The sequence below is a fragment of the Nelusetta ayraudi genome, unplaced genomic scaffold (assembly GCF_046127955.1).
Source record: "Nelusetta ayraudi isolate G7.1 ecotype Tasmania unplaced genomic scaffold, CSIRO-AGI_Nayr_v1 ptg000002l, whole genome shotgun sequence".
Taxonomy (NCBI): domain Eukaryota; kingdom Metazoa; phylum Chordata; class Actinopteri; order Tetraodontiformes; family Monacanthidae; genus Nelusetta; species Nelusetta ayraudi.
The window spans coordinates 11,058,124-11,071,871 of record NW_027466052.1 but is presented as its reverse complement, the minus strand read 5'-3'; the positions used below and the strand labels follow the sequence as shown (position 1 = coordinate 11,071,871).

General features: G+C 46.8%; 2 protein-coding genes across 2 annotated transcripts in view; one reads left to right on the top strand and one right to left on the bottom strand.

Annotated features, from left to right (window-relative positions):
• Window positions 1-1,029: 1,029 nt before the first annotated feature.
• On the bottom strand, window positions 1,030-13,471 carry immp1l (inner mitochondrial membrane peptidase subunit 1). Its single transcript, XM_076023891.1, has 6 exons — window positions 13,370-13,471; window positions 7,278-7,388; window positions 7,104-7,192; window positions 6,744-6,870; window positions 1,793-1,903; window positions 1,030-1,183 (listed from the first exon to the last, which is right to left on the bottom strand). The coding sequence occupies exons 1-6, from the start codon at window positions 13,469-13,471 to the stop codon at window positions 1,097-1,099; spliced, it is 627 nt and encodes a 208-aa protein (XP_075880006.1). The 3' UTR covers window positions 1,030-1,096.
• Window positions 13,398-13,748, top strand: part of elp4 (elongator acetyltransferase complex subunit 4) — a 54,081-nt gene continuing 53,730 nt past the window's right edge. The window contains exon 1 of the mRNA XM_076023878.1: window positions 13,398-13,729. Coding sequence (XP_075879993.1) covers window positions 13,552-13,729 — 178 coding nt within the window. The 5' untranslated portion in view covers window positions 13,398-13,551. The remainder of the gene's footprint in view (window positions 13,730-13,748) is intronic.

The following is a 13,748-nucleotide window of genomic DNA, read 5'->3' as shown; positions in this document are numbered from 1 at the left end:
CAAGTAAGAAGGCATACCGAGTGGGAATGTGCTGTTGCGTGTTTACTATCTATTTACCCGCAGTCCAGGTTTACAGATTGACTCCTGCAGGAAGCTGAAAATAAAATCCTGAGTGATATAACACACTAAGCGCGAGACTCAGGCTGGTCACACACACACACACACACACACACACACACACACACACACACACACACACACACACACACACACACACACACACACACACACACGCACACGCGCACACGGCCTTTACTAAGTGCTTATTAATATTGTATGCTTAAATCGGAAATGTTAACATTTCTTCAATTGCCTTGGCAGCTTGATGAAATATTAAACAATGAGAGAGCTTTTGTTTAACCACAATAGGAAGAAAGGGTAAACATGAAATTAATGACATTTTAACAGATTAAAAGGACTGCCTTTACCGAGCCGATAGTTTGTTTCTCTTCAAGACACAGAAACACAGAAAATAACTGAAGAGTTTTTTGGGTTTTTTTAAATCTGCAGCAGAAGTGGCTTCCCGTTGACGATAGACAGAATGTGCCGAGCGCGTGAATGGCTGGTTTTTCATTTGCTCATTTAAAATGTAATTAATTGTGTATTTCACTACCCTGCCTTCGCCCTAAGACAGCTGGGATAGGCTCCAGCAGACCCCCGTCACCCTGAATAGGAATAAGCGGGTATAGAAGATGAATGAATGGATGAATGTGTATTTCACTACCAAGTGAGCTCAATCCCCAGCAGAAACCATGTGCATCTAATCTTTGCATCTGCCCTTTCTCTGCCATTAGCCGTCCCGCGGGGACGCAGCTTTATGCTCCGCTCACGCAAAGCTGGTCCTACACCAGCACCGGTCAACACACTGCCAGGCGAAAATGACATGCAATAGAGCAGCAAAATAAGTGATGACTCATGAATAATGTCTACCCCCCCACCCCCTTCAAATATATTAATAATTAACAGAGCATATAGATAAAAACAAAAGCAATCCAGGCTTGGATTGAAAGAAACCCAATCGAAAAAAGTTATTTTAAATAAATATCATCTTTATTATTAAAAATGAAAATACACAACAAACAAAGCGAAACCTCAGTCAATCTGAGTCTGAGTCCCGGCGGGTTTGAATGATCTCTCTGCTTGGGCTTTCATCGAGGCTCCCCATGCGATGTGGCGGCCAGATCTGTACAAAGAAGACAAACAAAAAGAGTTCAAACCAAGAGGTAAGACTCGCACAGGAACAAAATACAGGACTCACAACCACCATCTGAAGAATTAACCGCACATCACTGCTCGTGTGTTGGGTTTTATTTTTTGACAACTTAAAAAAAAAATATATATATGCTAAACTTAATAGCAGATCTTGTTATTTTGTCAGCTGTTGTAGCAGAGCCTCCAGTGGAGTGTCGCTGTCCAATCAGATGGACAGAAGGTTGGCTGACCCGTTTCCAGGGTCATGGCTGCTATGACGTCCAGTGACATGACAACACAGCAGAATGGAAAGCTAGACAATATGTTATCCAGGCTTTGGTCAATCGGACACACTTGCTTTGAACTTCTAACTGACTTGCTTCTCCGAATAGTTTTCAAATGTCGCCATGGTGGAATATTTAAAAACAGACTGACTGAAGAAAAACTCTTCTATTGAAAGGAGGCTCAACAGCCAAGAGCAGGAGAGATCCAGCCTCAGCTTCTTCCGATTTTGGGGAAAAAAAAATATATACATATATATATTTGAAATGCATTTGTTTTGCATAAAGGATGACAACACACAGTGCACCTCTTCTGTTACCTTTAGGCAAACTCGCCCTCGAATGAGGGCATAGGGAACTGGGCCATAGCTCCTTGAGTCATTGGAATTCCTAAGGTTATCCCCTTCTAGCCATACATGGCCTTTTGGAACCTAAAAACATCAGCACATGCGGGAGAAAAAAAGACAGAAATATATATATTAACATGCATGTGGTGTTGCCCTACAAACCAAGAGGGGGGTAAAAATGACAACAACAGCACTTGATTCAAACATTTACAACCAAGTTGCTTAACAATGTGGTGAAAATCCACCTTAACCCCCAACTCCTCCCCCCCCCCCCACGACAAGCTGCCTAAGCCCCCCACACACACACTAAACCTCCCCCCAACCCCCTCAAACGCCCCTCCTCAGCCTCTCTTAACGTCAACCTGCCTGTCCCTCTGTAACCCCGGACCGTCTTAGGAGAGGGGTCATGGGTAACGGGCAGGGTCGGTGGGGATTTAGCAGAACTTCAAACGGGGTCATTAGGCTGTTGGCTGAGATCTGTGGCCCTCTTTAACCAGGGAGGGCCGGGGCGAGAGAGGGTCTGCGCATAGCCGGGCAGCGGGCGAGACAGAAGAGGGAGAGAGAGAGAGAGCGCGAGAGAGAGAGAGAGAGAGAGAGAGGGAGTGAGAGAGAGAGAGGGAGAGAGAGAGGGGCACAGAGGAAGCGGCGGAGGGCTAAGCTGCGGCTAGCAGCAGCGTCCAAGGGTCTCCACCACAGTCCGACCTGCCAGTGGGGCGGTCATCCAAGCAGCCTCTAATTCACAGTGACACCAATTATGATTAATCTCATCACTTTAGGAGAGTAGGCTTGTCAAGGCCCTAATTAAGTGCGCTGTCCCCCCTATATGTGCAGACAGGATCAACAACACATTATATTGTCATAATGGGCATCACAATCCACGAGTCTATTTTTGTGTTGCCTAACTTTTTAACGGCAAAAGTCCTCTGGAGGAGGAGGAGGAGGAGTGGGGGTGGAGGTGGTGGTAGTGGGGTGGGGTGGGGGGGGACATACATGAAGGAAAAAAAATGAATCCATCTCCGCCGCGGTGGCGTCACGTCTCGACCGACGCCCGCGTTGCTTCCCATCAGCCAACTCTTTGATTGGAGTCTTCAGTGGGGCCGGCGAGACGCCGCGCTTTGCTTCATATTCCATAATTGAGACGGATGATGTGACATAATCGCGAGCCGGTGACACGCTGACCTAACACGAGGTAAACAACTCGCTGAATAACGACGGCACAAATGAATATCATTAAAGGAGTCATCTGAGAACCATATGTCAGCATGCTGGATTCCCACCATTACACCTCATTAACATGGGAACATATGCCGGCTCCCAAGCACAAGAAAATCCAAACGCCGCCGTCCGTCAGCTGCCAAAGCCGGAACCCGCGGCTCGTCGTCTCAAGTGCGACAACACAAAGGCGTCATGGCGATGGCGGGGGGAGGAGGACGAGGAGGTGGAGGTGGAAGCGTGATCAAGAACTTCATTTTTACAAAAGTTCTCCGTCTTGTTTGCTTTAACATTCAGTTCCGTGGAGGATGTGGAGGATCAGAATTGACCCATATAAAATGACAACAGAAGAAAGCACTTTAACTGCGTGTCAGAGGGAAAAAAAAAAAAAAAACTTCAGCAGGGCGGCGACAATGAGGGTCAGATGAAGTGAAGTGGCACATGAGTTAGAAAGACGTGAAAAGAGCTGAAGATGTGTGAACAACAACAATTATCATTACTATCATCATTATGACAGCAAACCTATGGATTGAACTGATGCAACAGTAGTGTTACCAAAAGTTTCCCCCGTCGCAGGTATTTTTAAAGCGACAACGTCTCAATTGCATTTGCAATGGCAGTTCTGTTGGCAGAATCTTGTTACCATGCTGGTTGCAAAAGCTGGACACAGGTTGGGGGGGGGGGGGGGCGGGGGGGGGGGGGAAGAGGGAAGAGGCAGTGAAAGAAGAAAAAATGATGGGGAGAAATAGCAAAGAAGTAGAAAAATAATGTGGCCATACAGGTAGAAGGATGTGGTAGAAGTAAGAGGAGGAGGAGGAGGAGGAGGAGGAGAAGCGAGATGATGGGGCTAGAAAAGGAGAGAAACGATGGGAGAAGAAGTGATCGGACAAGTGGTCAGAGGAACAGCCAGTGGAAACAGAATGTGTTGGCAGAAGAGAAGAAGGGTGTTTTAAAGGTAGAAGGAGGAGGTGGTCAGTGCAAGCGGATGGATACGGAGTAGAAGGAGAAAGCAAAGGAGGTTGTGGAGGAAACGGGGAAGAGAGGAAGGTAGTAGAGTAACAATAACAGAGGCAGAGGGAGAAAAACGAGAAGAAGACACCAATGGAAGCGAAAATCAAGAGTTTAGGTCTCTCCATTCCGTGCCTGATTAAAAAAAAACTAACTAAAAACGAGGAGATCTGCTGGGATGTGAAGGAAGCGGCGCAGGGAGGAAGGTGTTCAGGAAACGATGTAAAGCGCTGCAAGACCAACGTGAAAAATGGACTTTGAGGCGGCGCCATCTTCCTGCGCACGCCGTCTTTGTCATTTTAGCATACAAGCATCGGCATCGACCCCGGGGGGGCCGTCGGCCACAGATTTCCAATATTGGCCTCGGGTCCTGACAGACTTATTACGTCCACGTGGAGCGACTCCTTTGTCGGCGTGACGGATGGCAGGCGCCGCGCCCGTCCTGCCGCGGCGTGCTGGGCCGACGCCAGGCATTGTGTTCCTGTCAGCGAGGTGTCAAGGGGCGCTGAAACGAGAGCCTCCACCTCATCACCGAGCGGTTTTGTTTAACAGCCCCGCCGTCGCCGTCGCCTCCCTCCCCCCTCATTCAGGTAAACGTGAGCGAGAGCCGGTGAATTACGTTTCGGCTGCAAAATCCATACGGGATCGAAAAACGGTTCGTGGTCGACCTCCGTGTGTTTACCGCGATGAGCGGCACGTACACGGGGACATTTCGGTCGTACTCCTCCTCCTCCTCTGCACTCTGCCTCCCTGTAATATTAGGGATCAAGTGTCATTGTTTTGACACAATAGCTCAGGCACAGAAATGACTCCTAAAAAGGTGACAGGGCAATTAGTCTGCAGCTGGATCTGTGAGGGTGGAGAAGACCTGCCTGCCTCGTCCGTCTGTCTGTCTGTCTGTCTGTCTGTCTGTCTGTCACCACTAAAATGGGGGGTGGTGACAGGGTCTAATGCCACCTTCAAAAATGTAGCTTTAATAGTCTCACACGCAAACAAAATCGCCCTCTGATGGGGGGGGGGAGAAGAGGAGAAGGGCACCCAGTGGAAGCCCTGCTATTTTTATTAGAAGTGAGCATTTTGTGTTGCTGTGAAATCTGTTCTATAAAGCAAGTTTCACATAAAGCAGGGTTAAAGTTGACCACAGATGAGCAAAATGTGACGTTAACAGAGAGCAAGGGCACTGATTTGGGTTTGGGTTTGACAAAACATGAGAGCGAATCTTTCAGAAAAAAACTAAAATAAAACCGCCATTTTTAAATGCCCTGCTTATAGAATTTTACATTTTCAGAAATTGAAAACTCAAAACACGAAGCAAGAGCTGCGGATGTTTTTGTGCTCCGTGGCCAAAGACAAAGTTGAAAGGGAGCTGGACGGACCGACGCGCGATGAAAAAAGTCTTCCAGGTTTCGGAGCTGATGGCCGCTGCTCATGGCGACCGACCGCACAGCAAAACAGTGGTGCAGGAAGAAAATATTAGAACTAAGGAGTGACTGACTGCTAAAGCATCAAGGACTACACCAGAGGAAGTGGAACAATCACAACATGCTCAGCCGCATGGATACGAGGTAACAATCAACCCGACCGGCGAGCAATGAATTAAGTTGTGTATATGTTCCTGTCCAATGGTCGTTTCATCACTTATATTTTCTATAAGACAGTGTTTTGTGTAACATTAACGGTGTTAACAAAAATAACTGACTGAAGTATCGACCAAAGAATTTTTAGAAGAAGTATAGTGTAATAAAAGAATCATTGTAAACACAAAAAAGGAAAACGTGTGAAACTGGGCCCTTTGCGCCCTTTGTCACTCCTCATGCGGGTCCAATCCTGTAAAACCAGTAGTCAAAGAAATAATCTTTTTGTTTCCCCGTTTGCTGAGCGACGTCCGTGGACTCGGCCCCACGCGATATTCGGCTGATCTCATTTAACAGCCTGCCGGAAGTCTCTAAAGCATCTCCAGAAATTCAGAAAACATGCAACATAAATGCGACCGTTGCTTTGTGAAACGTATGTGCACGCACACACATAAATGTAAACACACACACACACACACACACACACACACACACACACACACACACACACACACACACACACACACACACACACACACACACACACACACACACACACACACACACACACACACACACACTTCTCGCGCAGACACCTCCGCCCACCCATCAGTCTGTCCATTCGGGTGGCACTAACTCTAACAGGCTTCAGAGAGATTGCAGGCCTGAGCTGTGGGCGTCGGGGAGAGTAGTAATAGAAAAGCAATGACAGTGGTTTCAGCGGCAGAACCCCTGCTCACTCTCTGGTTTTATCACTGTTCTGAGGAAATATAGGTGTTGTCAAAAGCTTATATTTTGACCAATGACACAAAATGGACGTGTGCGGTCTAAAACGTAAACAGCAGTGACAGTATATGGACTGCCGCCGACACAAAGAACTGTCAAAAGCGCCGAGGGAGCGCCGGCACGGAGGCAGAAGCCTTTTGGTTTCGAGCTTTCTTCATTCGGTTGCTACTTAGCTGCATTATTTACGTTTTGTTTCTTCCCCAACCAGACGTCTGAGAGGCAAATTAGTGAAACTGCTAGAGGCTGCTGCACTTGGCAAAGCGGGAATATTTTATACATTTTGCGAAGAAATGGGGATAACAAGCAGGAAGGCGTGTGGACAGTCAGGGAGTTCCCGTACTCACATATGTGTGGGTCTTGAAAAGGTCTGATGGATCGCTGGTGCACACCTTGTCACCCTCCAGTCCAATGACTCTTTTACAAAGGTTCATATCTGGGTCAAACGGACTCTTGGCAATAACGATATCACCCCTGAAAATAAAGAAAGGGGCACAGCTTTACTTTCCACGGCTCAGGGCGCATTCAGTCACTGGTACTGATCACTTCATCTGAGACGTACGTTTATAAACAATTATTCATTCATTTACCAATGGAACAATGGGATGATTCAATTTTGGCGAATTGAAGGTGAATATGAAAGACGTGAATTATTCAAACTTATTTCAACACGTGCCCCCATTCTGAAAGCGCTGGCTAGAACCCACTTTTGTATGGAGTAAAGATGACGGCTCATGCGTTCAGAGAAGACGACATCTTGGTTGACGATGGTGGGCTCCATGGAAGGGCCAGAACACTGGAACAACAAAAAGAAGTTGAACTGTTTCGTTGTGATTAAATGGACGTTGCAGAAGACGAGAGGAGATAAGAGTGATACCAACCACTACAACTTCGCCAATGTACTCAAAGGCACAGTGCGCAACGCAGCCATACTGGACCGCGTAACCCACAAATCCCAGGGTCTTCCCCAGCACACCGCGAAGCATCTCCACCTACAACGGAAATAAGAGCAAAGCACGTGGGCTGAATGCTTATTGCTGTGTGTGTGTGTGTGGGTGTGTGTGTGTGTACACAGTGGTGAGACAGCGGCACAGGGTCTGATCCATTTATGGTAGGCTTACGTCCGCCGCGCGGCTGCTGAAAACAAAAGCGGGTCTTTGCGGTTTAATTCTTGAAGGTGTGAACAAGGTTGTCACAGTTGGCCTACCGCCACGATGGCACATTCCCTGGTGTTTCATTCGCGGCGGCTGAGCGGCCGGTTCACAGCTGAAAAGTGCCCTGAACTCTGACCGCCGTACGGGACGGACCAATCAACACCTCGCGCCCAGGTGACGGACAAACACCGAAGCTGCGACACTTGCAGCCAAAGACGCCTGCCACTCGCTTGGCCGGCGCCGCACCGCCTCGTGCTACGTCGCCGCAGTCATTAGAGCGCTTATCAACTTCTGTCGGCTCCATGGCAACCCAAAGGTACCCCCCACCACCACCACCACCACCACCACCTCCCGATCGGCGCATCCACCCGCCCAGCCTGCAAACACGCCGCGTGTCTTCTGAGCAAACATCCACGGCACACTCAGCTTATTGACTTTTACTCAAGCCGCAACCTGTTGGATGGTACAGGAGAAAGCAAGTCAATCTTTACACACCGTCATGCCCGGCATGTGTGTGTGTGCGCCATCACACCTGCGCGCACACGCGTGCATGCAAACGGACTGAAGCTGTGCGCTTAGGACAGAATACATAATGCCAGGCTAAGAGGTTCGTGTACACTTCAAACGCTTTTGGCTCTTCCTGCTCTCCTGCTAGCCCGCCACAGGCTAGCAGCCATCTTCCTCGCTCTGTATTTTTCTCTCACTCCATGTCTTCTCTCCCTCCCAGGGTATTATTAACTAAAGCAAGCAGAGCAGAAATCAAAGCCCCAAATCCTCGGAGCTCTGGGAATGACTTTCCAAAGATGGACAAGGATTAGACCCCCGGTTTCTCCCTTTTCCCCTCCACCTCCACCCCACTTTCTCCCCGGGTCCCCAACAGACCGAGTGTCAGGTGGCTCTCCCACCCCTGCCAAAGGTGTTACCCCTAATCCCATTACCCCCCTCCTTCACCACTCTTCTCACACACAGACACAAACACACTGTCGTATTCATGCCAAGTATATTCCACCTATTTAAAAACCCTCTATCTGGTCGTTTTCTGAACTGGAAAAGTCAAACTCCCGTCTTTTGCTCCTCGGGTGATGATGCTCATTTTTTCCCACACCGCTCCATGAGCACCCTTGGCAACCTCTCGCTCTCTGTCGTCACTGCAGACGACGGCGGCCAAACGAAGTGGCACCTTTTGCAGCGGCGTTCTGCACCCGTGTCTTGCTCAGGAACTATCCTCCCTCAGCTGGTACAATAACACCTCTGGCTCTGTAATTCCTCTGTTGGGAAGCAAGTGGTCTAAAGGTTAATGTGAATCTCAGGTCATCTCTATTTGTCTTGCTTTCAGCCGCCTCTGCAAGCATCTCATGTCGCCGGTGTGCTGGCAAGAAATCACATGTGTCCTCCTATCTGCTGGGTTTGGGGGGTGATGTCAGGATTCTCTTTGCTCGCAAAGTGCGCAGTGGACGGACTGTGGTACAGCTGGACCCCATATCTCTGTTTTAGGCCCCACCACATCCCCTCCTCCTCTCCAGCATGCATTCATCATAGGTGGGGATTAAGGGTCTTTGCATAACAAGATCACACAGCCAGTGACCGAAATCAAGAGAGTCCATATGCAGCCGCCTGGTTTTCTGAGGCACCCTCTGTCATTGATATTGCGCGCAAGTGTGTGTGCATGTGCATGTGGTGTGTGCCGACAATGCCGTGACCTATAGGTTTCATTGAGAGACTATATATGTGTGCTGCAGAGACTCCTTTGGGAGTCAAGATAAGGTGGACATCCTCAGAGGACTCCGATCAGATATCTATTACATCTGAATTCCCCAGAGCAACAAGCTGAGGGACAGTCACTGTCCCTTGCTTCTAATACCCTCAGACCCCAGTGATTTTTTTTTTAAGGGATAGTGGGCGGGGGGGCACCCACAATAATTGAGCGTTGTCTTACAGCTGTAAATTAACACAGAGTCTTTCTGCTAATCCAGGATTACACACCAAAACATGTTCATTGGGAGACAAAGAAAGTGAGTGCAGGCCTCTTTGCAGAACCATCTGTGGCCACCAGCCTCCTGTGGTCTCAGAAAGGGCTGACAGTGGGGGGATTGAGGGGGGAACCTGAATAAACATATAGCTGCTGGTGCAAACACATCACTGCATGTTTGACTTTCTTCTAGAGTGGGAGCTTTGTTTGAGTCGGCAAAGTGTTTGTTTGTCGTTTCTGCTTTATTATGCGATGTGTGATGATACACTGACAGGTCAGGCCAGAGGACTGACGACCAGCGATTCCTCATTTGAACGGACTTAAAAGTGTTATTTAAAGTTACCATCTGCTAACAGAATTGCCAGTGTGTAAATCCTCCATTTATAAACGAATGAGATGCTTTACTCAAATTACTTTCTAATTAATTTATTTCAGTCAGTTCCACAGAGTTTCGCCAAATAATTAACCCACCTTTGTACTGATTAATTAGCTAATGCGCAAAACAACTTTAATTAAACTGAAAATATCAAAACTGACACCTAATTAAATCCACATTATAGAGGCCGCGAGGAAACATTCAATAAAGATTCACCGCTGCTTGTCTCGAGAGATTTGAACCTGCCATTGGCTGAGTGGTGTTAATTGATATACATGGCCAGTCTATTAGGGCCACAAAGAGAATCTCAATCCAAACAGCACACAGGGGCCTTGCAGTGGACTCCTTACACAACTAAATTAGGAAAACATGGGCTGAGAGGGAACTGGGCTACAGGGGGGCTAAGAGGCTTACAAGCCCCTTGTCAGATATTCTTCTTCTCCCTGAGGATCCCAGATGGAAGGGAGTCTGGAGGAGCAGGCAGCTTCGGAGAGGGGACGGATCCCACCTCTGATGTCCTCCTCTGGGCAGCAGAAGGCAAGGGAGGATGGGGCATTTGTCCCGTTGTGCAGAGCTTGATTTGATCTTAATATCAGCTATAAAAAAGGAGGAGGGGGAACACCCCGGGGGCTCTGCTTCATCTATCGCTCCAATCAGAGATAATCCTGCTGATTTAGACACAGGCACCTGGCTAGATGGAAGGTGACAGATGCAGACGTCCCAGTCACAGAGCAGTGCGTCTCGCCCCAGTCTCTCTTCAGGTCCATTTGCTCTCAGAAGCTTAATTCGGGCCACTGATCTCCATATTGCTCCTTTCATTGTTGCTCACAGCAACACAGCCGCAAAACAGCTGAGCAAGTTTACTGTTTGAGAGGCCGCGGATTTAAGGCCTCCAATCAATGGGTCAGCCAGAGCAAATAATAGCCAAGTGATATGAATACAACTGCCGTGGACTGAAAGGAAGTGTGGTTTGACAGAGTCCCCAGCCAATTACACGGAAAAGAAAAGAGAAAAGGAAAAAAAGTCAGCCGCTATTGGACGCCAGCGAGTGTCTGCTGCTGGTCTGCAGCCAAGGGAATTCAGAGATCTTATCTGTTGCTGTATTACACTGACAAAGGGGTTTGTGCTTTGTACTCAGCAGCTGATGACACAGTTTTGACATATTTTAACGCTGGCTAATGACAGACACCTCAAACCGAGAGCAAATGTTAAAGAAAAAAAGTAATTTCACTTAAACTTTTTTTTGTTTTATCTTCTTTACAAAATATTACACTTTATACAGATGTGGAAAAGTGTAAACCTCACCACTGAAAAATTCCAGTCTGTGGATAAAATTAGCTGTGTGCGAAAAACCCATCTTGCGCTTATTGTACTCCCACCATTTGAATATGGCTTTACCTCCAACATAACAAAACAAACACAGCTGCACGTTGATGACAATCTTGCGTCCCCCGGACAGCATGCGTCACCACTTCATGCAAACTCCACACCCATGGCAGAATTAGACAGTAGGAACCCAAACAGCCTAACCAGGAAGGGGCTGACATGTTATGACTGCTGCTATTATACAGCTCCATCAGATACTGGAGCTGATAAAATGCTGACAAAAACACTGTGGGGAAAAACACACGTGCACAGATGACATGCTGGAAACGGGTTACCCTCGTTTCTGTAAGATTCGGCAGTTGGTGTTTACGCAACCACAAAGTGACTTGCGCCGGAGAGAACCCAGAGGATGGAAATGGGATTTAGGTGACGTGTAAAAGAGGCACAGAGGGAGTGAAGAAGTTTCCACAGCGGTGTTCTCCACTCTTCTGCATGGTGCTCTCCTCCTTATAGGAATCCAAGTCAGTGGATGCATCTTTATTTGTCTTATATAGGTCCTCAGTGGTGTCCAGGGTTGTCAGTCATGATGCATTTCCCTTGGTCTCCTGTCAGCATGGATAAGTCTCAACCGTGCTGTCAAAACAGCAGGACTGCTTCTGCTGAGAGCATTTGTAAAGTGAGCAGTTGGACGATTGCTTCCTCTCGAGCCATACAGTATCCTGTGATCTTGCGCTGCCTCTGGCCCCCGTCTGCCATGCAAAGGTTTTCTTTTTTTTGTGAGAGGGAGGGTGGGGAGGTTGTTTTCTTTTCTTTTTTACAGCTGTCTTAAGAATTACACTGATCTCTCATCAGTCAGCCAGTATCAACAGTACAAGTTATACAAGAGAGATGGACAGAAAATGTCCCTTTTGTTTGTTCCGTCTCTTGGCGGAGTTGGAATTCTTAAATGTATCATATTTCCGTCCTCAAAAAGCTTTTGTTGCAGCATTTGCAGCACACACTGGTTTTCTGCAGGGGCAGAGCCATGTGGAGAATGTGGTCAATCCACAGCAGGTGAATAATTTGGCAAAAGACCTGACACTTCCACGCTACAACATCTCAAGTCATATTTTTGTTGATCGATGTACAGTTATATTTTCAGAAAAAATGTATTAATATGTGCATGTATTTAATATGTATTAGATATTTCTGACTTGATGATTGGCCTGAATTTGATCTTGGTGGAAACAAGACACTCACAGAAATTTAATGCACCACTAACCCGAATCCTAGAACAGTAGAAACAAGCTGGTAAAAGCTTATCATTTATCCTAACTTTGGCGAAGATTTGCTGTCCTCTGATTCATAGAAATGGTGCCAGAAACTTTTAATAAATACAAAAAACTACAGAAACAATTAAAATATTAAAAAAAGGTCATGTAGTGATTTCAGGTATCTACTGATTGAACCTGCAATTGCTCTGATTTTGTTAAGTATAACTGTTGACAGCAACTTATTTGAGATAGTACAGACTGCAGTTAGTTGTTGTGTAGTTTGGTGTACAGAACCATATTTTACGGTCTGTTTTTGTTTAGATTAGATGCTATAATACATGACATTGCTCATCTAGCAGAAAAGGTGTGGCCTTGATATGGCTATCAACACCGTCCACAGTGGAAGCATAAAATTATTCAGCACATCTCTCTGTGACTACCACCTTCCAGAAAAAAAACAAAATCAGTTTTTATTGATTGACTTGAACAAAATGTCATTTTTGTAACTTCGCCACAATTCAATTAATTTCCAAATTAGTTAAATATTGTATTTGTGGGAGATTCTGATAATTAATCAAAACACGTAACCACTCCTTACTGTTTATATTATTTAGGAATGTAGAGCGGGTATCAACTGGAAATCCACGCATTTATGCTTCTTATTAGGAGATCAATACACTTATCACACCGGATTACTTCTGCAACACTGCAACCTCCTTCATATGTTAATGTAAACGCGACTGTAAATGTTATTCAATGAACCAACAAGGTCACGGTAAGGACTAAATCAAGATGAGCGTCCGCGAACTCAACAGCAGTCTGGAGTCGTTACATGTTCACAAACTCACCGTCCAGATAAAACAAGTGACAAAGTGAATAATGGAGATTAATTTACCTGCGAACAGAATGATTCAGAGGACCGACCATGCACTTGTCTCCAGGAGAACTTCCGTTTTACTGCTTCCCCTCCCGGCCCACTAATAACACCCATTCTCATTGGTAGATAGTGACCAAGCTCTTCGCTGATTGGACGCTGTGGTCCAAAACATTGCTAAGCGTCATTGCCTCAGAAGCAGTATGGCAGCCTCCATGAGCGGTGTGGGTAAACCTTCGGCTGAGAGAGCGTCGCTTAATACCACCAGCTTTCAGAAAAAATCAAGGAGCAAGTTAATCTCTATACCCGGTTCCAGACCTTCGGTTCAAAATGGCCAGCTCCTGGTTTCGACGGGTGTCACGTCGCTCGACTACTTGCTCGGTCAGTTTGCTGTAGTTCG